We start from the raw sequence: 25,532 nt of genomic DNA on the forward strand, positions 1-25,532 counted from the left end.
CAGTGAGGTTGTGGAATGCACTTCCGGGTGATGTTGTGATGGCTGATTCAGTTAATGCCTTTAAGAGTGGCTTGGATGATTTTTTGGACAGACATAATATTAAAGGCTATTGTGATACTAAGCTCTATAGTTAGTATAGGTATGGGTATATAGAATTTAATTAAAAGTAGGGAGGGGTGTGTGTATGGATGCTGGGTTTTCATTTGGAGGGGTTGAACTTGATGGACTTTGTCTTTTTTCAACCCAATTTAACTATGTCAGGAAAGTAAAATTAATGTATTTGATTTATTGTCCTAATTGTCCTCTTTGTACTTACCAGTATTCCATTCAATTTATTTATACTTTATATTATAGCCCAGCAACCTTTGGCTGCCAAAATGATGACGTATCGTTCTAATTTCCTATTGATTTTTTTTACAAATCTATTTATTGCTATAAATATATTGGCAGACAAATAATTAACAAAATACCGTATATACTCGAGTATAAGCCGTCCGGAGTATAAGCCAAGGTACCTAATTTTACCTCCAAAAACTGGGAAAGCGTATTGACTCGAGTATAAGCCTAGGGTGAGAAATGCAGCAGCTTCTGGTAAGTTTCAATCAAAAAATTGAGGGTTTCTGCTCCCATTGGAGGTGCTGGTGTCTCGTTTTTGGATGCCAGCGACCAGTCTTGGACGCCGGCGAATATTCTTGGAGACTATTATTGGACGCCGGTGACTTTTCTTGGACGACGGCGACTATTCTTAGACGCCGGCGGCCGTTTTTGCGCTTGACCCGAGTATAAACCGAGGTAGAGTTTTTCAGCATATTTTGGGGGCTTATACTCGAGTACATACGGTAAACAGAATAACATCCCAATCAATTTATTGGGTACGAGGAAGTGGGGCTGGAAAGTGATGGGGGGAAAGGAAAGGCATGCGGCAGTAAGAAGTGAACTCAGTACCTTGACTTTTGTGAATCTTGGTTAACCAAAAAATAAGGGGGTCGATGAGGATGATAAAGCTGGCCATACACGAAGAGATCCGATCGTCTAGCGACATTGCCAAATGAGCGGATATTTCCCCAATATGCCCACCAATGGCAGGGCTATATCGGGGTAATCCGAACATTCGGCCCTAGGGCCAAACGATCAGATTACAACAAGGAAAAATGGGCTCCGACGGGTCTGTCGCCGGAAAAATTTAAAAAATTTGACCCGTCGGAAGCCCCCATACACAGTCAGATAAGCAATTTATTGGGTATGAGTAAGTGGGGCTGGAAAGTGATGGGGGGGGGGAAGGAAAGGCATGGGGCAGTGAGAAGTGAACTCAGTACCTTGACTTTTGTGAATCTTGGTTAACCAAAATATAAGGGGGTCTATGAGGATAATAAAGCTGGCCATACATGAAGAGATCGGCTCTTTTTTTTCCCCTTTCACTTAATATGATATAAAACATCTGTTGGTTAAGTTATTCACCCTGAAGTTATAGTTTCCCTTTCAGTTATTTCAACTGAATTGATATTCATATCATGTAAATTAGATGCAGAAGCATACTCCAGCATTTCTTAAAGGAAACCGGTCATTTTTTTGCCGACAGTAGGACTGTAATTAAAGAGTTATAAATACTCACATATATATCGCTATACATTACTCATGTCTCAAGGTGACAGGTCCTCGATAAGGTCAGCCCAGCCTAAAATAAAGGTGTACAAACTATTCTATACCATACATATAAAACTGCTCTGTTCTGTACATGTGAAAGAGAACTTTGAATGAAACAAGATTAGTAAACGTATACAGTAATAAGAACAACATTCTCTATTTTTTTCAGTTTTATTCAGGAACAGTGTCAGTTCTGTCTATATCACACTAACAGAGTGGGCTTCAAGGACAGCGAATTAAAATTGTTAATTTCTTCTATGTTCTAAAACATACATCAGTACAATCCTGCCATTATTTACTGATCCGTAGTAGTGTAACAGTTGCTCAGATACCCCAATTAGAGGTCTTTACATAATGACCTATATCTTCATCAATCACAGATACTGTACTTTCTTCTTAGCACTATGAGGCATTGTAAGTGCAAAAATGACGGAGGCCGGAGGGTCTCCTGTCAATGTTTCAGCAGACTTGAAGATTTAACCATTTAGCCCGACACAATCATTATTATTTGCACTTCTGGAAGATAAAGAATTCACGACACACCCACACAATGTGTTGTTCTAGATTAAAATACTATATAAGGTACCTTGGAACTCACGGCAACTTTGATTTGTTTCCAACCGTGGCCAAAATATTAGTGTATATATATTTATCACTTTCATATCTCATCAGTGTGCCTTTTATACACATAGATAAAATATGATCGTGGCACAGCTTTTATTATTCCAGTAGGGCAACTGAATGGTTTAATAGAAAAGACAATATTTATTGGTATCCTGAATAAATTATCTGTCACCTACTAACACTTTCTTCAAATCCTTTTAGCTTCACAAAAGGTTGATCACTGTTTGCCTTAGGTCCCCCTAAGGTGAAGGAAGCTGGCAGAAGTTCTTCAAAAGGGAAGAGAATATGATGTCCCTTTTTTATGGTCGACGAGGACAGCACAGGAATTGTGTTTGCCTCTTTATCACTTAAGTTCCAGCAGCATCAGGGATGGATTCTCCAAGTAGGATTTCCATAGGTTAGAGAAACGGGACATGGTTGCTCCATCGATAATCCTATGATCTGCTGACCAGCTGACGTTTATGATTTGAGCCTTCACTACCTGTCCTTTAGAATCAAACCTTGGAAGAACCTGTGTGCAAGGAGATGAAGTGGTGTCAGAGCTATTTTCTGGAAAACCGTCTTGTGAACATTTCTGAACTATGACAATGCCTCTTCCCATAGTGTCCAACTTAATTTAGCATTTCTAAAACAATACCGTTACCTGGTTACTCCTGTTTGCTAAATTAAAGGGGTAGTTCACCTTTAAAACTTGTGCCGTGATGTAGACAGAGATATTTTGAGTAGGGATGCACTGAATACAGGAACCGGTTCTGGATTCGGGCAGAATTTGGCCTTTTTCAGCAGGATTCAGATTCAGCCAAATCCTTCTGCCCGGCCGAACTGAATCTAAATCCTAATTTGCATATCTAGTCAGATACACGATTTTACAAAAAGTAGAAGTAGCCAGTACTACCCTCCCTTCCACCATTCCCTCCGTTCGCCCACTACCTATCTACGTTGGGAAGAGTGGGAGCTAACCACACCACCTTCCACCAACGCCGCCCTACGCGTTTCGCTGTATATACAGCTTCCTCCTGGGGCAATCTGGTGACGTTTTGTCATGAAACAAGGATGTAAAAAATGTTTTCCCCTTCCCACTCCTAATTTGCATATGCAAATTAGGGTTCGGTATTCGGCCGAATCTTTCACAAGGGATTCAGAGCTTCGGCCGAATCCAAAATTTTGAGACAACATACAATTGGTCTTATTTTTTTTGTCATTTAATTATTCCACTTTTTGTTTAGCAGCTATTCACTTTCCAATTTTTAATTGCTATCTGGTTGCTAGGGTCTAGTTTACCCTGGCAACCAGACAGTAGTGTAAATGGAAGACTTGCAGGTGAATTGGGGAGGGCTGAAAAGAAAGAGAATTAATAATAAGTGACCCCCCCCTTCTGAAAGCTGGAAAGACGCAGAGCAGGAAAGCAAATAACTCAAAATCTTTAATAAAAAAAAAAGGTAAAAAATTGAAGACCGATTGAAAAGTTGCTAAGAATAAGTCATTCCATAACAAAGTTAATCATAAAATTGAACCAACCCTTAAAAGGGGGTTTGCAGTCTTTCCACATTACAGAAAGACCCGTAAAACCCCAGGATAATGTATAACTGCTATCCCAACTTCTCTGGAACAGAATTTTTCTGGCCTACGTGGTGGTAGAGGGATAATGGAAGCCAGTGTAGACCACTCCCTGTTTTTAAACCACACACACATTACCACAAGAACTTTTAAGACCATATCCACATTAATGGTGGCAGCACCACAAAAAAAATGAATGGTTGGTGCTCACTGCAGGGATATCACTCATATGTAAACAATGTCATATAAAACACACTCTTAAATTCACATGCCTCCTCCTACCCTGTAGATAACACAGCAACTCCCAGCACATGATTAAACACTTTAGGGGCCCCTAACAACAATCGAACAGTTCACACTATGCTGCATACAATGACACAAGGCTGGTGACCCTCCGGTATCTTGTCTGAGGGCGAACAGATGAACAATGTGGGCACTTTCAGTCTGGCTCTGAGTTGTGAGTCTGAGTTGCGAACAATAGAGGTGTTACAATGTGAGGATTATAGGCATGAACAATGCAAGAGTTCACAGTCTGTATTTGAGGTTTAAACAATGCATCATACATTTTAAAGAAGAACTAAACCCTAAAAATGAATTTGGCTAAAAATGCCATATTTTATATACTGAATTTATTACACCAGCCTAAAGTTTCAGCTTGTCAATAGCAGCAATGATCCAGGACTTCAAACTTGTCACAGGGGGTCACCATCTTGGAAATTGTCTGTGGGCTCTGAGCAGCTGTTGAGAAGCTAAGCTTAGGGGTCGTCACAAAATATCAGAAAATGAGGTTGTCCTGTAATATAAGCCGATTCTACAAGGCTGATTATTAAATTCTGATGCTAGTTGCGATGGTTTCTGTGATGCCATGTAGTAATTATCTGTATTATATACTAATAAGCCTTATATGGTGAGATTTATTTTCTATGTGTATATTGTGAGTCGGTCCCTAAGCTCAGTAAGTGACAGCAGCACAGAGCATGTGCAGTGAATCAGCAGAAAAGAAGATGGGGAGCTACTGGGGCATCTTTGGAGACACAGCTCTTCCCTGCTAAAGGGCTGTGGTTGCCTTGGGCTGGTACAGAAGCCCAAAACACAATGTACAACATTTCCAACCTATTTCCTTAGTTAAGCTTTAGTTAGCCTAAGCAGTGACAGCAGACAGGCTTCCATGTGTGTGTGTGGGGTGGGGGGGGGGGTTGCAGGCCGGATGCAGTTGGACAGCACTGATTTATACCATACCTATACTAACTCAACATGTTAAAAAGTTTTACAAAATGGTTATGTGGCCTAAAGGTATTTTAGGATTGGTACACGCAACTATAGGCCATCTCCCATAGATGCCACTGTAATCAAATAATTCAAATTATTAAAAATTATTATTTTTTCCGTAATATTACAACAGCGCCTTGTAATTGATCCCAACAAAGATATTACTAATCCTTACTGGAAGCAGAAGAATTCTTTTGGATTTATTTAATGTTTAAATTATTTTTTAGTAGATTTAAGATATGGCAATCCAAATTACAAAACACCCCTTATCCAGTTTGCTTGGGAGCAGGTAACAGGTCCCATAACTGTATACAATTTAACACTAGAGTTCATAAAGTGAAGAAGTAGGAGGATATTTAGACTAATAAGATAATGTTACACAAAGCCTGGCTGAAAGCTCTAAAATATGGAAATGCTATTTCCCATAAAGGTCTGTGTAAGCGAATTATTCTTAATTTCAGATTAATTTGCTTTTTGCATTAATAAAACAGTATCTTGTACTTGACAGTCACTAGGTTAGAATAAATATACATTGTTGACTAGACAATTATATGGGATTAAAAATTTTGAAGTTGCCTTAAAGCTTTGTGCTTCAAATTACAGTAAAACCCCTTATGTGGATTGTCCCAAGAAATCCAGATTATAGATGCCATATCTGTACTAGTTATTTTCAGTAACTAGCTAGGGATTTATGGCATTTCCATTCAACTGGAGAAAGTTGATTAAATCATATTAAAAAAAATCTGTGTACAATGGAATTCCTTGAATATGGAGAGGTAATTTTGCTGAGAGGTAATCAATTAAACTGCAAGCACTAACAACGCAAGAGGGAAGTCTATAAAAAAAGCAAATTCACCCAACCACTCACTGAGTTGGAGTTTATGTGTGCTGAGGCCAAGTTACTTTTCGGTTCTTACAGATTATATTTTATGACATTAATTAATATGTGTGAAAGCAATGGTTTCAATGGTTACATGAAAATACCAATTGATTAGATTCCTGGTACACATTCAGAACTAAAACAAACCTGCACTTTTCCAATGGCTCCTATTGCCACTTCAGGAGGTAATATTACCGGCTTGGCATATGTGCCTCCGATCTAGAAGGAAAGACACAAATGTCAGTCACTAGTAAAAAGATTTCTTAAACGCCACCTGTTTTTTTTTTTTAATGTACAGCTCACTCACCGATCCAATATTGGAAAGGGTAAATGTCCCCCCAGTCAAGTCTCCTGCCCCGAGTTGCCCAGTGGACCCTAAAGACTGCAATCGGTTAAGTTCTGCAGCAATCTCCAGGATGCTCCTGACCTGGACATTCTTTACATTAGGGACAACCAGGCCTTGTTGGGTGTCCATAGCAATTCCAATGTTATGAGCAGCCTGAGCAGAAGCGAAAAAAACAAGGTTGTTCATGTTATTCAAAAGCTCTAATTGGTTCTATTAAAAAAGGCACTTTTGAGCTTAAGCAGTGTGGACACAGGTGTATAATTTGCCATAAAATTGTACCTTGTATGTAATGTTTTGGCAATTTTCATCCACAGAAGAGTTCAGGATCGGGAACTGCATCAGTCCAAGGCTGGCTGCCTGAGAAAAGAATCCATATAACTTAGACATCAGCAATCATTGAAAAAAAATAAAACTGTTCTGGAGGGAAGTCTCCAATAACAAGTCAATTTCCACCCTACAATTCTTCTACTGGGTTATTCACCTACAATTTTAACATCTAGAACTCAATGCACCTTTGTACAGCCATTAAAAAAAAAAAAAAAAAAAGAGCTCCACTTCTCTTGCACTTGTGTTTTGGACAGAACTAGTGGAACAGGTCTACAAGGCCAGGAGCTGTCCTGACATATTTACTGAAATGTGGACACTATTCCCAATATGTAATAAAGGCACACAGTTTGCCCAGGTGCAGTGACCCAGAGCAATCATTAATATGTTTGCACTTGTAGTTACATTGTCCCCTATGTATTTTTTTAGAACAGATGCCAACAGTTTACATGCAAGGCAAAATATATTTAATCTATATTCCCAGATGTTGCAGAACCCCCAATTTTTTGGACATACACATGCAGCATATCCCAGAAAGTGTTACTTGCTAACAACTTCTAATGTTGACACAGATGGATTCATATTATGGACTTTCTCTCATTTGTCAGTCTTCCACCATTAACCCTTCCAGTAAATGATGTTCTTTTGCCTACCTTTAAAAAGAAGGGCATAAAGGACAAACGAACTCCACGAGATTCAGCCAAGGGTTTCAGGTCCTTTCTAAGTTGGGAAAGATTTGTCATGTCCACTTCATCACAGTACCCAAAGTGAGGAATCTTTAATGCTGCTGACATAGTCTTCACCATGGCTTTGTGGAAACCTATAAGAAAATATTAGTTTAAAACACAAGAAAGCAAGTAGTAGTGCAGCAGTATTATGCAAAATGGAAGAAAAACTTATCATGTAGGATAAGGATAAAAGAATTCTGGGGACTGAACATCATGGGGATGTAAGGAAGGAGGAAAGGCCAGATTAAATGTACATACTGTATACAAAGATTAACAATTTGTTTTAGATTTATTAAACTCAACATGTTTTAGGCATATAAATTAGTACATTTACCTTTTACAGGCTCTGTGACATCCTTTCCAGTAAATACAACTGGTTTGATCAAAGGAACAGGAATACTTGCAGCTTTGGCCTTTTGTTGTTGTGTGGAGGTCTCAAACGTTGGGGGTGGAGGAGTGATCTCCATCTGAGGTGAAGGTGGTAGAATAGCTCCAGTCTGCTTGGCTAGAAAACCAAGAATGTCCTCCTTAAGGATACGACCGTCCTTCCCGCTGCCCACCACCTCGCTGAGTTTTATCTGAAAAGGCAGAACACTGCAGCAGACAATCATATACAAAAATATAACTGCTTTGCAGTACCCTCCTTTTAAAAGGGATGCGATACATTCAATACGGTTACAGTAAATACAGCCAGGGCATCATTGCTATTGGTGACTGTTCACTACTTATGCACCATTAAGCCTCTGTCTCTCTGACAGGTGAGGGACTCATGGATTAAAACAGAGCAGACTCTGAATTAGTCCTTGAACTTGGAAACCATGATACATCTCCATGTGCAGCTGGGTACAGAGAAATAATGGAGTCTTATACTAATCGGACAGCTTTCACTGTCCAGGAAACTGAATGAAGAATGCTTTGTTGGTGACTACTAGTGTAGCATCACAACCTTCTTCATTCGTTTCCTATACTACAGGTATGACCTTTGATGATCTTACATTGTTTTCCATTGCTAGCCGTCTAACAGCTGGAGTTGCTAAAGTCTTATGTCCCTTTATCTCCTGGTGTGTGTGCTCATCATGGGACACAGCAGGGGTTTCCACCACATCTTCCTCAGGTGCCACATCTGAAAAACAAAGATAGACACTGTAATGGTGCAAAACAGATGACAGCTCTATAGCTACTTGTAATGAAAAGAGAAAAAGAAAGAAAAGAACCTTGTTTTGTAACTGTATCAAATGCTACACCTCTGTAGTTCAACCACTTCTCTCCAAAAATAGTTTCAATTCGTTGTATAGTTTAGAAAAGGATACCCTTAATTATTGCAGTAGTCCGAATTGAAACTATGTTGGTAATCTTTAAGGTAAACTGATAACACCAGATTAGCAAGTTACAATGTTGCTTATTGTTAAGGTCTAGTGAATTTAACTCCTCTCTACTGGATATGGCAATTCATGTGCAACATTCACCTTCAAACACCTTTTAATAATGATTCTAATAAGGAAACAACTTTACAGTTGGTATCATTTGTTATTTTATTCCGGTTTGACCCACACAGTCGATAACCAATTAAACTAAAAATTAAGAGTTGATTACTCCCTATTCAATCACTTATAATTTAAGGTGCCGTTTATCTTATAAGGATTCCAAATTCATTGAATTCACTCTCAATATTCTATATCAATTTAACCAATAAAAGGTTTACTATTGTAATTCATTAAAATGTATAATATAAAGTGACCTGTGCAAACAATTCAATGTTGAATAATTCTAACCTACAGGTCCTGTCGTTCTACATCTTTGTGGTGCTCCTAGGGACTTAGAAAAAACTATAGTTATATTCTTGGGAGCAACTCCACCCTCTATACAATTTCACTTTTCTCAACTTTTAATTAAGAGGTTGATAACCAGGAGGTTTTGACCATAGTGATTAACTCCTAGATTTTAATTAATTTATGCACAAGCCACTAAATGGAATGGTGAATTAATTAATTGCACATGGCACTTTATTAATCAGAGCACATCAGAATTATTCAACATTGAATTGTTTGCACAGGTCACTTCTACTTCTGCTGGAAGTAGAAGGTTTTGGTGTTGGTTTTGGTTTACTTCAGTATTTTTCAAAGACATTTATGTAGTTTTACAAACCTGAGGATGAGCGGTATTGATGTGCGGGTCTGGTTTTTCCCGACCCGCCTTCCCTCGAACCACGACCGCCAGAGCCCGACTTCCGGGTTTCTTTTATAGACACGACGTCACAAAAAAAGTGGGGCGAGCAGGCGCGCGTCTATAAAATATGAACTTGGAAGCCGGCATTTGTAAGGTCAGCCCGACCCCGCAGGTCCCACAGGTATTGAGCCGGACCGTACATCACTAATGAGCGATATATCTGATAATTTTTTGCTCACTTCTCTAATGTTTGCATAAAAAAGGCATAAACTCAAGGGATGCCTACATAATTTTGTCTTTTTATAGGTCCCTGGTAAGGCCTCATCTGGAGTATGCAGTGCAGTTTTGGGCTCCAGTCCTTAAGAGGGATATAAATGAGCTGGAGAGAGTGCAGAGACGTGCGACTAAATTGGTTAGAGGGATGGAAGACTTAAATTATGAGGGTAGATTGTCAAGGTTGGGGCTGTTCTGTGTGTGATTGTGTGTATTTATGGATGCTGGGTTTCAATTGGAGGGGATGAACTTGTTGGTACCATGGTCATTGGTATTTTTTCAACCCTATTTAACTATGTAACAGCAAAATGATGAAGAGCCTAACGTTTGTAAAATTCTATCTGCCATTTAAAGTGATATTGACACATTCAAGAGTCTTCCAGGACTCGGTCAGTATAATTTTACATAGCTTTCTGGCATGAATCTAATGTGGTAAAACTTCCTATAGCTTCCTGTTACTTGTGTCAGCTACGACAAAGGTAAGTAACCAGGGGGATTGGGTGGAGACAAGGTGTTAGCACATTCGTTTACAGGATTTTACAGGGTTATCTGTTAATATCACTGTAACACAGATTTAAACTGGCTTAGCTTGTGGTTTCATACTCATGCCACTTTGCTAAAATCATTTAACCTCCTTGCGTTGCACTTCTTATCAATTCCTTATCTTCCACCCTACATATTAGTTTTCTGTACACAATACAAAACCTGCCAGCTACAGAACTATTCACTTTGCCCTTGATACATTAAACATGAGGCAGCTGTGTCATTAAATTGCTAAAAAGGCATTTCACTTATGAAAGTAGATATAAGATATTAGATCTGTAGAAGTAGGATACTATTGGATATTGAATGACATTTTTCGAAAAAAAAAAAAAATATGAATTACCACCCATTTTCACACATCTAAGTCAGTTTAAAATCTGTATTTAAGTCCTTGATATTAGTGACTTTAAAGAGTTTGGTGACTTTCATTACATGCACAGCCCATAAACAACCAGGAGGAGATAATGTTGGTAGATCCTATTGCAATAAATTCCTCCAATCAGTGCTTTTGTAATGTAAATAACCTGAAGTGAAGTGTCAGGAGATGCATCTGCTATCTACATAAAGCCAAATCTAACAAGATCTGCTCACTAGGCCTGAAGCTTGATCACCTGGATTATATAAGAATAAATTAACTTCTTGGTGTTTTAAATCAATTCATATGAATCAAACTATAGCTCAGGAGAGAAACTCCCTCACAGATATACTATACATTATTACTAAACAACAACATATGACTGCACAACCTTATCAAGTACTAATCTAATAAATATATTACATTTTACAAATTCCAAACCTTTTAAAGCATCTGTCTCTATGTCCACTAGAGGTCTCCCAACATAAGCCGTGTCATCCACATTGTAATGCAGCTTTTTGACAACACCATCATAGCGGCTGGTGATTGTAACAGAGGCCTTGTCACTTTGTACCTCACAGATACTGTCAAACTGAGATACCGAATCACCTTCTTTTACATACCTTAAAAATGGAGCAGAGCCAAAGAATTAGGACACAGAAAAAGCAACAGTACACACAAAAGAGCTCTCTGATAGAGCAACAAACTGTGATCTGTATAATAAAAAAAAAAAGATACCGTACCAAACAGGGCAGAACTGGTAGTCTAACAAAAGCGAAAATGTATGTAAAAGACTTGCTATTCATTTTCTCTAATATTTTGCTACAAAGGTCACAATGTAAAGATACAGCTTTGTGTTTCATCTGCATCCAACTGGAAACTAAGTATCGTGGTCCCCAAGTTCTTGTTAAGACATAAAACAATATGCTACTTTTGGGCCTACAATATTTTCATTGCCGAAAATATTTCTTTCACCACCAGCTAACTCTTTCCATAGAAAAGGCTTCCATGTAGAAACATGGTGATACAGTATTAACACCCAAACGTTCACTGTGCATTATACATTCTTGGTAAATATATTTTAACTTGCTTGTGGGCAGACAGAAGTGATGTTAGGTTTATGTTTTTTCCCTGATGTTTTATTTTAAAACAGAAGGCACCACTAAGGATTTCATTATATTATATTGTAGTAAAAATGTCTGTACTCCACTGTATTAGTATTATAATTGTTTGTTTTATGTTTGTTGATGTTAAAATCAATAAAATTCTACCTTTAAAAAAAATGGCTGTACTCAAGTACTACATTTTTCAGACATAAGTAAATTAAGTTAATTACTGTTAACTTGTTTTTTATGAAAGGCAGTGTAGTGTAGAAATAACAGTTAACTGAAAATCAGCAAGTTACTAGAACTAAAAAAAAAAAAAAAAATGGATTACCTACCAGTCTTTCACTGTAACTTCTGTGATCCCTTCTCCAATGTCTGAAAGCTTGAATTGAACAATCTGGCCATTCAAAACTGCGGAAACAAAAAAAAAATCAGTGTCAATCATAAGTATCAGGCTTGTTAATGAAAACGTGTTAAGTAAGAATATTTTTAAAAATGTGATCCTTTTCTTACTAGCAGTCAATTCATAGACAAGTATTCTAGTCATTTTGAAATAGTATTACTGTACCAATTTGACTCTAGGCTTATTCAGACTACTGTTTTCTACTGCAGTCAGACCAGTTGATGCTACTATAAATCAAATATGGCTTCACAAACAATGCAGCAGAACTTGTTCCTACAGACAGTTTCATATGAGTTACCACTACAACATGTCACAGGCCCGAACTGGCAATCTGTGAGTTCTGGCAAATGCCAGAGGGGCTGCTGTAAGTTGCCATAGACAGGCACTATTTATTGGGCTGGTGGGAGGCTGTTTGGGCCTCTGTGTACTTGAAATGCCAGGGAATATTTTGATTCCCAGTCTGGACCGGACATGTCATATGGGTTATAATGTGGGACTTTAAAGTTGCTTGCTGCAATGTTGGGCCACCAGTCTGACAAGGAACTTAAGTCCATATAACTCTAGCAAAAGTCAAATCATATTAGGGAGTCCAGGATTCTGCCTTTTTTTTAGCATGATTGGGATTCGGCCGAATCCTTCTGCCCGGCGGAACCAAATCCGAACCCTAATTTACATATGCAAATTAGGGCATGAGGGAAATTGTTTGACAAATTAGGGTTTTCCGATTCGGTTCGGTATTCAGCCGAATTTTTCAAGAAGGATTCGGGGGTTCGGCCAAATCCAAAATAGTGGATTCGGTGCATCCCTAAATCATATATCGATCTAAAGCACTGCAGCGTGAAACAGCAGTTCTGAATGTAAACAGTGGTCCTGTAAGTAATAAATAACATTTATCCATGTTGGTGGCAAAAGAAAGCTTTTTTTTTTTAAACGGTTTAAATGTTTTGAGCAGCCTTACAAACAGGGCTCCAAATTACAGGGAAACCAAACGCCTGCACACTTAAAGAAAAGGCTTTGGTAGAGTATTTTTACAGACTTTTTACAGACTATGACTTTTTACAGACTATGATAACAAAACTCACTCTGCGCACTCTTACAGAATATAACAGATCTGTACCCCACAAGTCATATTACTGCATATACCTGAGGCTGTTCTTAAAGATCTGTGCGGTAGCTTTTGAAGGCGCCCACATGGTGTCTTCTGTGGAACAGAGGATCTGAGTATCTGAATTCGACTGCAGGACCCCAGCTGACGCAAGCCAACCTAGATAAAGAATATTGGACGAAGCATTAACAGATGATCATTTGACATGGGTTAAACGCCAAAGCTGGATCACTGCTGTTGTTAAAGTAGAGCCTTTAACTACAAGGAGACACAGGGGGAGACACACAAGAGGGGCTGCTGGGAGAAGACTTTACTAATGGCTCTCATGATTAAGTTATACTTTGCTGTCTTTGCAGTGACCTACCAGCAGAGCCTTATCTATTATAATAATATGTGGAAGCACTGACAGCCTCTTTGTGTGAGCTCTCCAATGCCTAGAAGCTCTCCAGCTGTCTGACAAACCTCCCTCTGAGCTAAATGCAAGTCGTCCCTATAAATGCCCCAATAAAATGCGTCGGGTATATAATTCAAAGCAGCCAAAGCGCACCTGGTAAAACGATACCTTAATGGTATTATCATTTTCCGTCTAACTCACCCAGCGGCCCAATGACCGGTTGCAGCTCCTTAATGCTCTCACCGCTGCCATTTTACCGGAATGACCAGGACGCCCAATCAGCTGTGCAGGCGTAAACAGTAACCAATCACAGGCGAGAGGCGGAACCCAGAATGTCAGCGTCAAGGAGAATAAGGATGTAAAGGGGAGTGTGGGCTCTGCTCCAATCACAGTGAAGACAGGAACAGATTCGACCAATCAATGTTTCAGCCGGATAATAAAGTTGGAGTTTAGAATAAAGGTGGCCTAACAAATAATGTATATGTTTAAAGCATCAGTTCTCCGTCCCAAATTTGATGACGTCTACTGCTTTCTCCTTTCTCTCTCAGTCCCCCCTCATCTACCCTTCTCCCTGTTCAGTTCCATTCTTGCTTGCCACAGCAAGGCAGGAGTTAAAGCCCAGGCAGGAGTTAAAAGAACAGTTCAGTGTAAAAATAAAAACTGCCCAAATAGATAGCCTGTGCAAAATAAAGATGTATATCCTGAAATATAGTTTTACCAGGATATACATCCAGAATATCTTTAAGCAGAATATTGTGCTAGGGTGACTTATAATTAATTGGTTGGGATGATAAAGGGTACATAACTAGTCTAGGGGAAGAACTGTTAAAATTGCAAATTTGTATAATTAAATAGCAGAATGTTGGTACAACAACCATTATATAATTTGGTGCTCTTTGAATATTAAATCATCTTAACAAGCAGTAACTGTCTATTACAATAATAACATGTATTCCTTTCAATCCTAACAGGCCAAATTTACAGTAAAGAAGTGTGAAGCCTGGACTGCGGTACTGCAGGTCAGTCGGCTCAAAAACCCGTTACCCACTGCCTATATGGGGCAACTCATACCTTCCTCATTTTCAAAAACTCCTCACATATATGAGGTGGCCAAGAACTGGGATCAGGACTGTGGGGAATGCAGCGCCGGAAGGGCAGTTACTTACTAGAGAACAAATGTTACAGTCTAATCCCGGGGTCCAAATTAACCAACTAGTATACCAGCAATTCAGGCTCGCCTTCATAGCACAATTTACATCAACCAGAGTGGAACTGGTTGCACCCCTTTTCTAGAGACCCTTAAGTTGCTAACCCCCAAAAAAATGGTTACCAAACTGTATGGGAATTTACTCCTCACTATCCCTTCTCCATTTGCCAAAGTAAATGAGACTTGGCATGCAGATATCCCCACTTTTACAGCAGTGTGAATTGAAACTTGATTTTAAGTTAATGTTGAATATTGTATCAACTATTGATGACTAAAATGTACCTGATAACCCCCCGCCCTTTCTCTTCTGTACCCCTTAAAGGAGAAGGAAAGCTATGGAGGCATTTTATTGGCAATAGATTAGCTGCAATAGTGCAAGCTAGAATGCTATATTTATTCTGTAGAATGTTTTACCATACCTGAGTAAAAAGCTCTAGAAACTCTGTTTGTTTAGGATAGGAGCTGCAGTATTAATGTGGTGTGACATCACTTCCTGCCTGAGACTCTCCCTGCTCTGGGCTCAGATTACAGTAGAGAAAGGAGGGGGGGGAGAGGAGCAAACTGAGCATGCTCTTGCCCAGGGCAATGAGGTTTAAGCTGAAGGCAGGAAGTCTGATACAGAAGTCCATGTGTACACAATAGTAGGAAAGAAATGCAGTGTTTCTTTTGACAGGGGACTTAGAGCAACATTACTTTGGGGGTTTACTGGTATATTAAGATGGACCTTTCTGATAAGGCTTACTTAGTTTTAACCTTTCCTTCTCCTTTAAGATGAAAATAAAAAATAAATACTTTAAAAAAAAGAAGAAGTGTGAATGAAGAGGCAACATGAATCTATGAGACTGAAAGTCAGTGAATGACTGCAGAAGTGAGGAAAAGGCCATCAGCCCAAGTCTAATGGCACAAAGTTGGGCCATAGGAGCAATGTACAGGCCACCATTTAGGGTAGTCATTTGTTTATATATATCATTGTCTCACCCACTTTTGTAAGTTATTATATTTTTTTTCATCTTTTATTGAGTTTGTTTTGGCAAAACTATATTGTGAACTATACACAGAAAGAATAATATGAAAAAAATATAGCAAATGGATCAAAGGGCATATGTAATTATTTCTGTAGCTTGTTGAACAGTAAATATCTTATCCCATTTAGGAAAGTTTCATACATATACAGGCATGGAACCTGTTATTCAGAATGCTTGGGACCTGGGGTTTTCCAGATAACTGATATTTCTGTAATTTGGATCTTCATACCTTAAGTCTTCTAGAAAATCATATAAACATTAAATAAACCCAATAGGCTGGGGTGGTTCACCTTTAAGGTAACTTTTAGTTAGAGAATAGCCAATTCTAAGTAACATTTTAATTGGTTTTCATTATTTATTTTTTATAGTTTTATAGTTATTTGCCTTTTTCTTCTGACCCTTTGCAGCTTTCAAATCTTATTTCAATCAATGCATGGTTGCTAGGGGAATTTGCACCCTAGCAACAAGATTGGTTAAGATGTAAACTGAAGAGTTGCTGAATTAAAAGCTAAATAAGTCAAATACATTAAATAATAAAAAATGAAAACCAATTGCAAATTGTCTCAGAATATCACTCTCTACATCATACTAAAAGTTCACTTAAAGTTGAACAACCCTGTACATCATTTAAAGGTGAACAACTACTGTATCTTTATTTGGATCATGTACACAGTACTGTTTTATTATTACAGAGAAAAATGAAATCATAGTAACAGTAAGTTAGGTTGAAAAAAGACACATGTCCATCAAGTTCAACCTTTGAACTCTTTTTCAACTGCTCACGATGGAAACTTCGGACGACTTCGGAAAACGAAGCGCTTCGAGTGCCATCCCACTTTCTAGCTGCCGGGACAGCAGGGGAAGATTAGTCACCCCAAAGAAGAGGAGATTTGTCGCCGGCGACTAATCTCCCCGAATCTGACCGTGTGTCTCTGCCGTTAAAGTCACCCTTTTAATTCAGTCTCAAACTGTGTCCCAAAATTTTGGGCAAGCCCAAAAATATGTTACCTGCATCTTTTTATCTTTTTCACATTTCCAGCATGCTACAGAAGCTGCATGCATGATTACATTCTTTATACATATTATTATTTATATATTATATTACTGTTTTTAAGCAAATATTAGCAGTTTATATCACACTCCTACTGTATACTACTTATATGAATTAAGATTATGTTTTTTTCAAATTTCAGCCAGAGCTCTCAGTAGAGGACAGCAGAATTGTAGATTTTGCAAGACTCTATTGATCCCAGTTGGTAAGAATGGTGGGATTAAAGGATAACTCCAGTTTTAATACCACCAACCTGAAACTTCCTTTGCTCTCCCTGATCCCGTCTGTAATCTCCAGGCTCAATCTCCTCTGCTCTTCTCACGTGGCTCTTTATCCCTCTTGTTTTTAATAGTGCAACTGGTTGCGTCTGTCACCCTGTATTCTAATTCTATAGTGGAAACATTTTAAAAGAGAGCTTGTGTATATTATAACAGTCCCTGTTACATTATAGGCTGCTCTGCTCTCTTGTTTATAAAATGGTATATCTTAACTATTGTATGGAAGATTTTGATGCGTAATGTTATTTTTAGTAGTCTCATGTTGCTCCCTGGGCAAAGATAGGATTACATGTGACTCTCTCTCTCATCTGGTCCCTTGTTGTAGCATTGCAAAAAAGGTCACCAAAATGATAAAAAATTAATTTTAGCAATCTTCACAATTATTTGGGAGCGAGTGGTTCTTCAAAACAGTAACTGGAGTTTTATTGCTGAACAAATGCGTCAGAATGGTACCTCACCACACAGGCTCCCTAAAGGGGTGGTTTGCCTTTAAGTTAACTTTTAGTATGTTATAGAATACCTAATTCTAAGCAACTTTCCAATTGGTCTCCATTATTTATCTTTTATAGTTTTTTTTTAAAATTATTTGCCTTCTTCTTCTGACTCTTTCCAGCAAATAGGGGGTCACTGACCCCATCTAAAACATAAATGCTCTTTAAGGCTACAAAGGTACTGTTATTGCGTATTGTTATTACTAATAAAAAGTTAAATAACTCAAAACCCACAAATAACAAAAAATGAAAACCAATTGCAAATTATCTCAGAAAATCACTCTCTACATCATACTAAAAGTTAACTCAAAGGTGATCAGCCCCTTTAAGAGACACAGGCACAGATTAATAACTAGTTACATGAAATGCAGCATTTGCACAGAGGTGACCCTGTATCAGCTGTCAAGGTATTGTCTTAAAGGTAGAGTCCACTGCACTAAGCATAACCACTTAATTCCCTATCCCCATGGGTATAGCCTGGGGAACTAACTCCACACCAATTCTACACTGTAGCTCCTGTGTAACACTTGTAAAGCTTCGATGTGTGGGTTGACCCAAAACCCATGGTGACCCACAGGTTTTCATTGTTGGTTTCAATTTGGTCAACTGTTGTGGGTTAGGGTTGCTGGGGAAGTACACGCCATACATATTTAGAAGGTACAGGTTGGGTGTCCTACAGTGGCAACATTTTGCGAGTTAGGGTCAGATGTGGGTTATTTTTCTCACCCTCACTACATGCAGTACGTCTCCCTGATTCCCAAATTTGCTTTTTTTTTTCCACAGGAGACAACTTTTTACTAAGACCTTACTAAGAGTGGTCTGCTGAACCTTTTGCCATTTGCTTTTATTTTCTATTGTATAACAGCAGTTTTATTTTGGCAAAATGACTTGGTTCAACAACTCTATCACAGAGATGGTGGGATGGTAGCCCAAGGGTCAAAAAATGGACAGCTCTAAAATCACCAGAAAGGGAGGGAGTGGTATAGTGTCACCTGTATATATAATTGGCCTAGCAGCCTTGGGCAAACTGTTGAGCCAAGTACCCTTTAAAGGAGAAGGAAAGTCTTCTTCCACGTGGGGGTGCCAAGTGAATGTATTTACTTACCTGAAACCCCGGGCCGGTGCTCCTATCAGCAGAAAACTGCACTGGCCTGGGGTTCTTCCATTGAGCACCACAAAGCGATCCTCTTCTGTCTTCGCCTTTCTTCATGCGGCTGCGCATGCGTAGTAGAGCGAAAAGCTGAACTTTAACTAAAAGGTCGGCTATTTCGTTCTACTGTGTATGCGTCTGCCCTGAGAAAATTTGAAGAAAGAAGAAGAAGGAAGAGGATGGATCCATGGTGCTCGATGGAAGAACCCCTGGCCGGTGCACTTTTCTGCTGATAGGAGCACCGGCCCAGGGTTTCAGGTAAGTAAGTCAAGAAGAGAAAGATGAGTAATAAAAAGAAGCAAAAACAATACATAGCTTTACTGCTTTACAGCGTTTGTAAATCCCGGTTGAAAGCAGGAAAGAAGGCAAATAAACAAAACTATAAAAAAAATAAAAATAAAAGTTGCCCAGAATTAGCCATTCTAAAACAAAAGTGAACCACCCCTTGATAAGTATGCTGAAATGTCAGATATAGAGATTATTGTTTGTTTCACTACCAGTTATTCATAAATACGAAATGGACAGGTAAATAAGTGAAGAATAAAAAGTCCACGTGTTTCTAAACGGTATATGAAGTAAAAGTAACCTCGGCTATGAACAGTTTAAGCATCGCCTTGTAAAATACTAACACTAATCATGGCTGTGCTGTTAATGAATTATGTATAGGGATGAGCCTCTTTCATCCCTTTTCTGCCACACAGCAGGGGTTAATGCTCGGAAGTCTGCCCCGCCTTCATTGGTCCGGCAAAACAAAGCCTTAGAAACGCAGCCCTGAGCCCAGCCTTTGATTGGTTGCTGGTTACTAGGAGCTGTGACTTTTAGATCGTAGCGTAAGAAGAGGAGAAACAGGGGCAGTTAAGTGGGACTTGGCGGAGGAGACAAGGCACCCGCGTGTGGCAGTGATACCCCCTCAGCTGCAGTAACCAGGAAGGAAGCGAGTCAAGAGAATGGGAGCTTAAGGGACAAAGGCGACATCAGTGGTATCGTGGCTGTGTGAGAGCGCTCATAGGGTTTTATCAGTATTAGGGCGATGCGAAACGCTAAGACAGTGTCCCCGTGATTGTGGCATGGACAATCAGGAGCTCATCAGCGCATCGGAACTGATTAAAGGTAAGGGAATAGCCTGTGTGAGACAGGGGGAGAGGGCTGTGGCGGATACACCTTTACATTCTTAGTTCTATTGTATATGGACTGCACACTCTCCAACTCAGACTCAGAGCATTGGCAGCAGGGGTTTCTGGGAGATGTAGTAAAGCAACGGGAAGAGATGAGCTTGTGTATGGTTAAAGTGTAGCCACGTGCATTCTGTATGTGCGCAAGCATTATTATCATATGTATATTCTGTATGTGTGCAAGCATTATTAACTAATAAATATTATGTATGTGTGCAAGCATAATTATCTAATATATATTCTGTATGTGTGCAAGCATTATTATCTTATATATATTCTGTATGTGTGCAAGCATTATTATCATATATATTATGTATGTGTGCAAGCATTATTATCTTATATAATGTATGTGTGCAAGCATTATTATCATATATATATTATGTATGTGTGCAAGCATTATTATCTTATATAATGTATGTGTGCAAGCATTATTATCATATATATATTATGTATGTGTGCAAGCATTATTATCTTATATATTTTATGTGTGTGTGCAAGCATTATTTTCATATATATATTCTGTATGTGTGCAAGCAATATATATATATTCTGTATGTGGGCAAGCATTATTATCATATATATATTCTGTATGTCTCCCAGACACTAGTCATCTGTCAGCCCGATGTTTCAGACTCAGCAGAACAGTTTATCTGCCCTACACTTACTGTGCTCCAGAGCCTGAGCCCCTTAATTTAACAGCCTAAAGTCTCAGTCACACACCCCTAACAGTCACACACCCCTAACAGTCACAGCATTATTCACCTACAACAGCATGCAGTCTTTAATCATGTCCCACAACCCTAACTTAACCAGTTGCCAGCAGCTAAACCCCAACAAAGGGGCCGGAGCAGATAGCATTGGGGTTGGGGCAGTGATGTTGGGTGGGAATAATGACATCAGAGGATAGCACAATGATGTCAGTGGAGTTTTGACACCGGGGCAGGGTTGGTGCATCAATTTTCTGAATGTTTTAAACCAGACAGAAAGTTTTGAACAGACAGCCCTTTGAAAAACTGAGATGTCCAGTTCAAAACCACATGGGTGGCAACCGTCCCTATCTCTATCTATATTCTGCTTGATCAGTAAGCAGGTATGGGATCTATTATGCAGATATTGGACATTGGTGTTGTTTCATCCAAATTTAGCTATGTAACTATGATTTGCTTTTTTTTGTTTCTGTAACAATAAGAAATTAACTGTACTTGATAATAACTAAGCCATGTTAATGTGACTATCTTAGTATTTAAATGTTTTGATTTATTGGCCAGATTATTCATCAGATTTCACAAGGTTGACCCAAACAGGCCTTAACTAAACCCCCCTTTGCCCTGATTTGCATTGACATAGCACCTATCATATCCTGTTCTATCACGTACCTACAGAAACCTACTCTTTCTTCACTACCATAGACCAGGGGCATCAACTACAACTCCCAATAACAGACAGTTTTAGGAGCATGCTGGGAGTTTTATTTCGACCAACAAGCTGGATGCTCCCAGGCTTTCTTGCCATGGTCTCACATGCACAGTTATATAATCCACAGCTTGTACTTTCCATTGCTACTCACAGGCTGCTGAAAATCCCAGGGGACTTAAACATTCGCCTCCAGTTCCCTGCAACCCATTTATGCCAAGTTTTCTGCTTTTATTTGCTGCTAGATATGTTATCAAAAGTGCAAGTGCCTTTATCCATGATATTGTACTATTAGTTCACAATAAGTCTCATTAAGCCTAGTGTAACAGATCCGTGATGTTCATTACCTCCGTAACTGGCTACATTGCCTTGTCTGTAAGTGCAACTGTAACTCTGTCCCATGCTGCACTTTTACATTTGTAACAACCACTTCCTGGCTTTGTTTTTGTCAAGGTCACCATGGCAACGGACACTAAACAGTCTCTGCTTGTCAGCAGTCTGTTTGCAAACACTCTGTGCCGAAGGAAGAACAGATTTATAATAATTTTAATATTCATTTGATTATATTTGGCATTTGTGCATAATGTATGCATCAGTATGACTGATATAGGGTATAATATTTATGTTTCTTTAGAGTCAAGAGATAGTAATCAGAAAATTATCTTCAGTGTTGTAGTAACCACTCCTCTACTGAGTTGCCCTATGGTAGTTAAAGCCTCACCAAGGCAACCAGTAGCCTCAGAAGTATCATCAAATACTCTTTCATTATATTCTAGTGGCGCAAAGAGTAGTTTGTGACATAAAAGGACACAGTGCTTTACGCTATACAGTTTTTAACATTTACTGCTGTATTTTATCACAATTACAGTATCTTATATGCATGTGACATATACAATATATATTTATTTGAGCTATGCTACAAGCCATGGTGTAATGTTCTCTGTATGTGGAAACAATACCATAATTTTTTTTACTTTTTACTTTTTTTACCCGAACCAATTAAATCAGGCTTTTTAAATAATAAATAAGGTCAAATAGTGGATTCTAGTTTAATCTGAAAAATTTGGATTTTGATAAATAACCACCTTGGTGATATTTGAGAGGTGTTTAAATGCAAGACATTGTACTGTCTGGCACTGGCATTAAGTGACAGGCATATAGAGAGGCTATGAATGGGGGTCTCTAACCCTAAGAGCTTGCAATTTAAAGAAGTTAATGGGCCAATTAATAGATTCTAATAAGAGGCTTGCCAGGGATATTTCTTTGTGTACCAGTCTTTTTTTCTATCTAATATAGGTGTGTTGCAAATGAAATTACTGAGTTAGCTCTTCCAGCCAGCCTTTGCAAGCTCATCACATTTACTATACAACCTGGTTTGATCTCATACACTATGAGAAATTATAAAAGTCCTTGGAATTTCTAGTACATTAAGGGGTAACGCAACGAAAGGTGCAATGTTTTCTATAGGTTTAGTTACCTATAGTAATCAATCAGCAAATAGCATTTTTTGTTTGCTTTCTATAAACAGCTGCCTTTCTGGGCTGGCATTTACCAAAATATCCAGGTTGCCACTTTAGATCTGCTTGGCCACTTATTTAGACAATTTGTGCAAAGAACACTGCTGTTATGTACCTTTCTGTAGGAAACTACTAGTCTGGAAGGGCAATTGCTGTTGGTATACAACCCAGTGGAGATTACTAGCATCTCAATAAATAAATAAATAAATAAATAAATAGTTGTTTAACAGGAGTTCTGATGTTATTTCCTGTCACTGTTTTTCGTGATGATAAACTTTTAAAGGGGAATATTGCCCATTATGGAGGTTGTAATCTATATTATCTGTATTTTTGTATAGCTTGTTTAACCTTGGTAAAATGCTTTGTTTAAATATAAGATGGCTAATGTAAGGTACCTTCCATTCCTGGGAGATATAGTATTTGTTTTTAGGTTAATGGAGCTGAAATGAATTTTCTAATTTAGAGTACTACTCTTCATTTATTGCAAGCAGCAATCTTCACCACATAGCAACAACATCATCACCTGAAGATACACTGCAGAAAACATATTGATATTTCCAACACAATAACTTTTAAATATAAAATGAGAATTTGTAGGCCTCTCATTTTGATTGTCAGTTTGAGTTCTACAAAATAACAAAATCGTAAATGTTACCTTCTGCATCAACTAAGATTGCTGAATGGTAAGAAAGAACAATTGTTCCTGGATTTGTTTTCAGCATTTAGCTCTTTCTTTTCTTCTGTATCTTTCTGAGCATTGTAACACAGACTTACAGTTTATCCTTTTATCTGGAACCTTGTACTGTTTCATTCTTCACTCTTGTAAAATTTCTACCTCCCATTAACTAGAGCACAGCCTCTCTTATACTGCGCCTCTCAGTCATTTACCATTTGGCTTTCATCTTGAGCAGTCTTAACACCTAAGCTTTGCTATGTAATATGCAGTCATATCCTTCCTACACCACAACAAAGCTATGTGGAGTTGTACTGTTCATCTTGTAAGAACAGCATGCAGAGTCGCTTATTTTTCTCAACTTTTTTCCCATAACAAACACAGGGATTTCTTCAGTTTCATATTACAATGCTGTTATTTTTATAGCAGTTTCTGGGAGGAACCCTTGTTTTATAGACTAGAAAGGATCTTAAAATGAATTCATTTACTCACATACAGTATATAAAATTCCAAGTTGCACAGACAGCATGTGGATAAATTGTCTAAGTATTGGATCTGTTGGAATCTGCTTAAAATCAGTTTCTGATCAGACAAATTGGTAAAACCATTCAGCTTAATCATGTCATTAAATGTATAGGATTGTCATCTACAGGATTTGCCTATTCGATTCTGGTTGATCTGGCAACTGACAAAACACAAGAATAGTTATGTATGGCCAACATTTTCTGTAGTCAAACTGGATAGTGGTCTTCCCATTCATTGCTATTAGTAAACTGGCAGATATTCATATTTGTAGCAGGGTTAAGTCTAATAGAATCTCTGTATGGCCACCTTAACTTACTATGGTGCATATGTTTATTTGCTTTTTTGGAAGTTTTGTTGTCTAGTAGAGCATTATGATATGTATAGATGGTTGTTTCATACTTAGGCTTGCATTTATATGTGCACATAGATGGTAAGACTTGCTTGCAAATCTAGGCTTAATTGGACTCATCATTCTTAATTATTAAAGTAGCAGTATATACCCTTTTCAACATTGATCCAGCAAATAGCATTTGTGTTGAACATACTTTTTACTCATTGTTTTAATTTAGAGACATTATTATTTTGTTATTTTTTGCACTAAACAGTGCAGAATATGGATATGAAATAAAATGTACATTATACTTCCTGGTCCCATAGAGCAAAGTAAAAATTAAAGTCAGCATCCACTGGTATTGCATACTATAGCTTTGGTATGGATGGGGTTTATTAATATATAAATGTCACATTGGAGTGCTGATTTGGGTTGACTTTGCTTATTGGGACCAGGATTCAGTATGTGATTTTCAAATTTTGCCCAGTTTATTGCAAGAGATAACAAAAGCTGTAAATATCTTCTCATGAAAACAATTATACTGTCCCTTTAAAATATATATCAACCTCCTTTTAAGGTATAATATTGCAATTGAATTGCTCTGGTAGAGCTTTTCCAGACACCTGTAACATTAGTAGTCATTTCAGTCCTCTTATTTCAAATGGGTGAGGCCTGGGTTATCATTATAAAGTCTTGATGAAAAATATAATTAAGACCTTCTGCATTAGATCACCCTCTGAATGATTCCCATAACCCAATGGCTAGACAAATTGGCAATGTGTTAACTTGTGCTATTCTGCAGCACAGTTTGAACCCTGATGCTCTGGGTTGCATCTGAAGACCCACAAGTTTTCGATTCATAGTAGTAGAATCTTCTTATCCCAGAGAATTGTCATGTTTAGCTCATGTTTAATTCCAGAATACTTGCTAGTGTTACATACCTCCCAGGGGTCCCTGAGGCCACCTTTCTTTTGCTGCCCCA

At 38.3% G+C, this 25,532-nt stretch overlaps 2 protein-coding genes across 3 annotated transcripts in view; one reads left to right on the plus strand and one right to left on the minus strand.

Moving 5' to 3' along the window:
• Nucleotides 1–1,801: 1,801 nt before the first annotated feature.
• On the minus strand, nt 1,802–14,069 carry dbt.S (dihydrolipoamide branched chain transacylase E2 S homeolog). The gene is made up of 11 exons (XM_018261077.2): nt 13,919–14,069; nt 13,362–13,482; nt 12,151–12,226; nt 11,151–11,332; nt 8,368–8,495; nt 7,707–7,950; nt 7,298–7,464; nt 6,600–6,677; nt 6,282–6,473; nt 6,122–6,193; nt 1,802–2,779 (listed from the first exon to the last, which is right to left on the minus strand). The coding sequence occupies exons 1-11, from the start codon at nt 13,967–13,969 to the stop codon at nt 2,612–2,614; spliced, it is 1,479 nt and encodes a 492-aa protein (XP_018116566.1). The 5' UTR covers nt 13,970–14,069; the 3' UTR covers nt 1,802–2,611.
• Nucleotides 14,070–19,684: 5,615 nt separating this feature from the next.
• Nucleotides 19,685–25,532, plus strand: part of cdc14a.S (cell division cycle 14A S homeolog) — a 41,267-nt gene continuing 35,419 nt past the window's right edge. For both annotated transcript variants that reach the window (XM_018261078.2, XM_018261079.2), the window contains exon 1: nt 19,685–20,029. In XM_018261078.2, the coding sequence (XP_018116567.1) occupies nt 19,987–20,029 (43 nt within the window). In that variant the 5' untranslated portion in view covers nt 19,685–19,986. The remainder of the gene's footprint in view (nt 20,030–25,532) is intronic.

The sequence above is a fragment of the Xenopus laevis genome, chromosome 4S (genome assembly GCF_017654675.1).
Source record: "Xenopus laevis strain J_2021 chromosome 4S, Xenopus_laevis_v10.1, whole genome shotgun sequence".
In the NCBI taxonomy this organism is placed as follows: Eukaryota; Metazoa; Chordata; class Amphibia; order Anura; family Pipidae; genus Xenopus; species Xenopus laevis.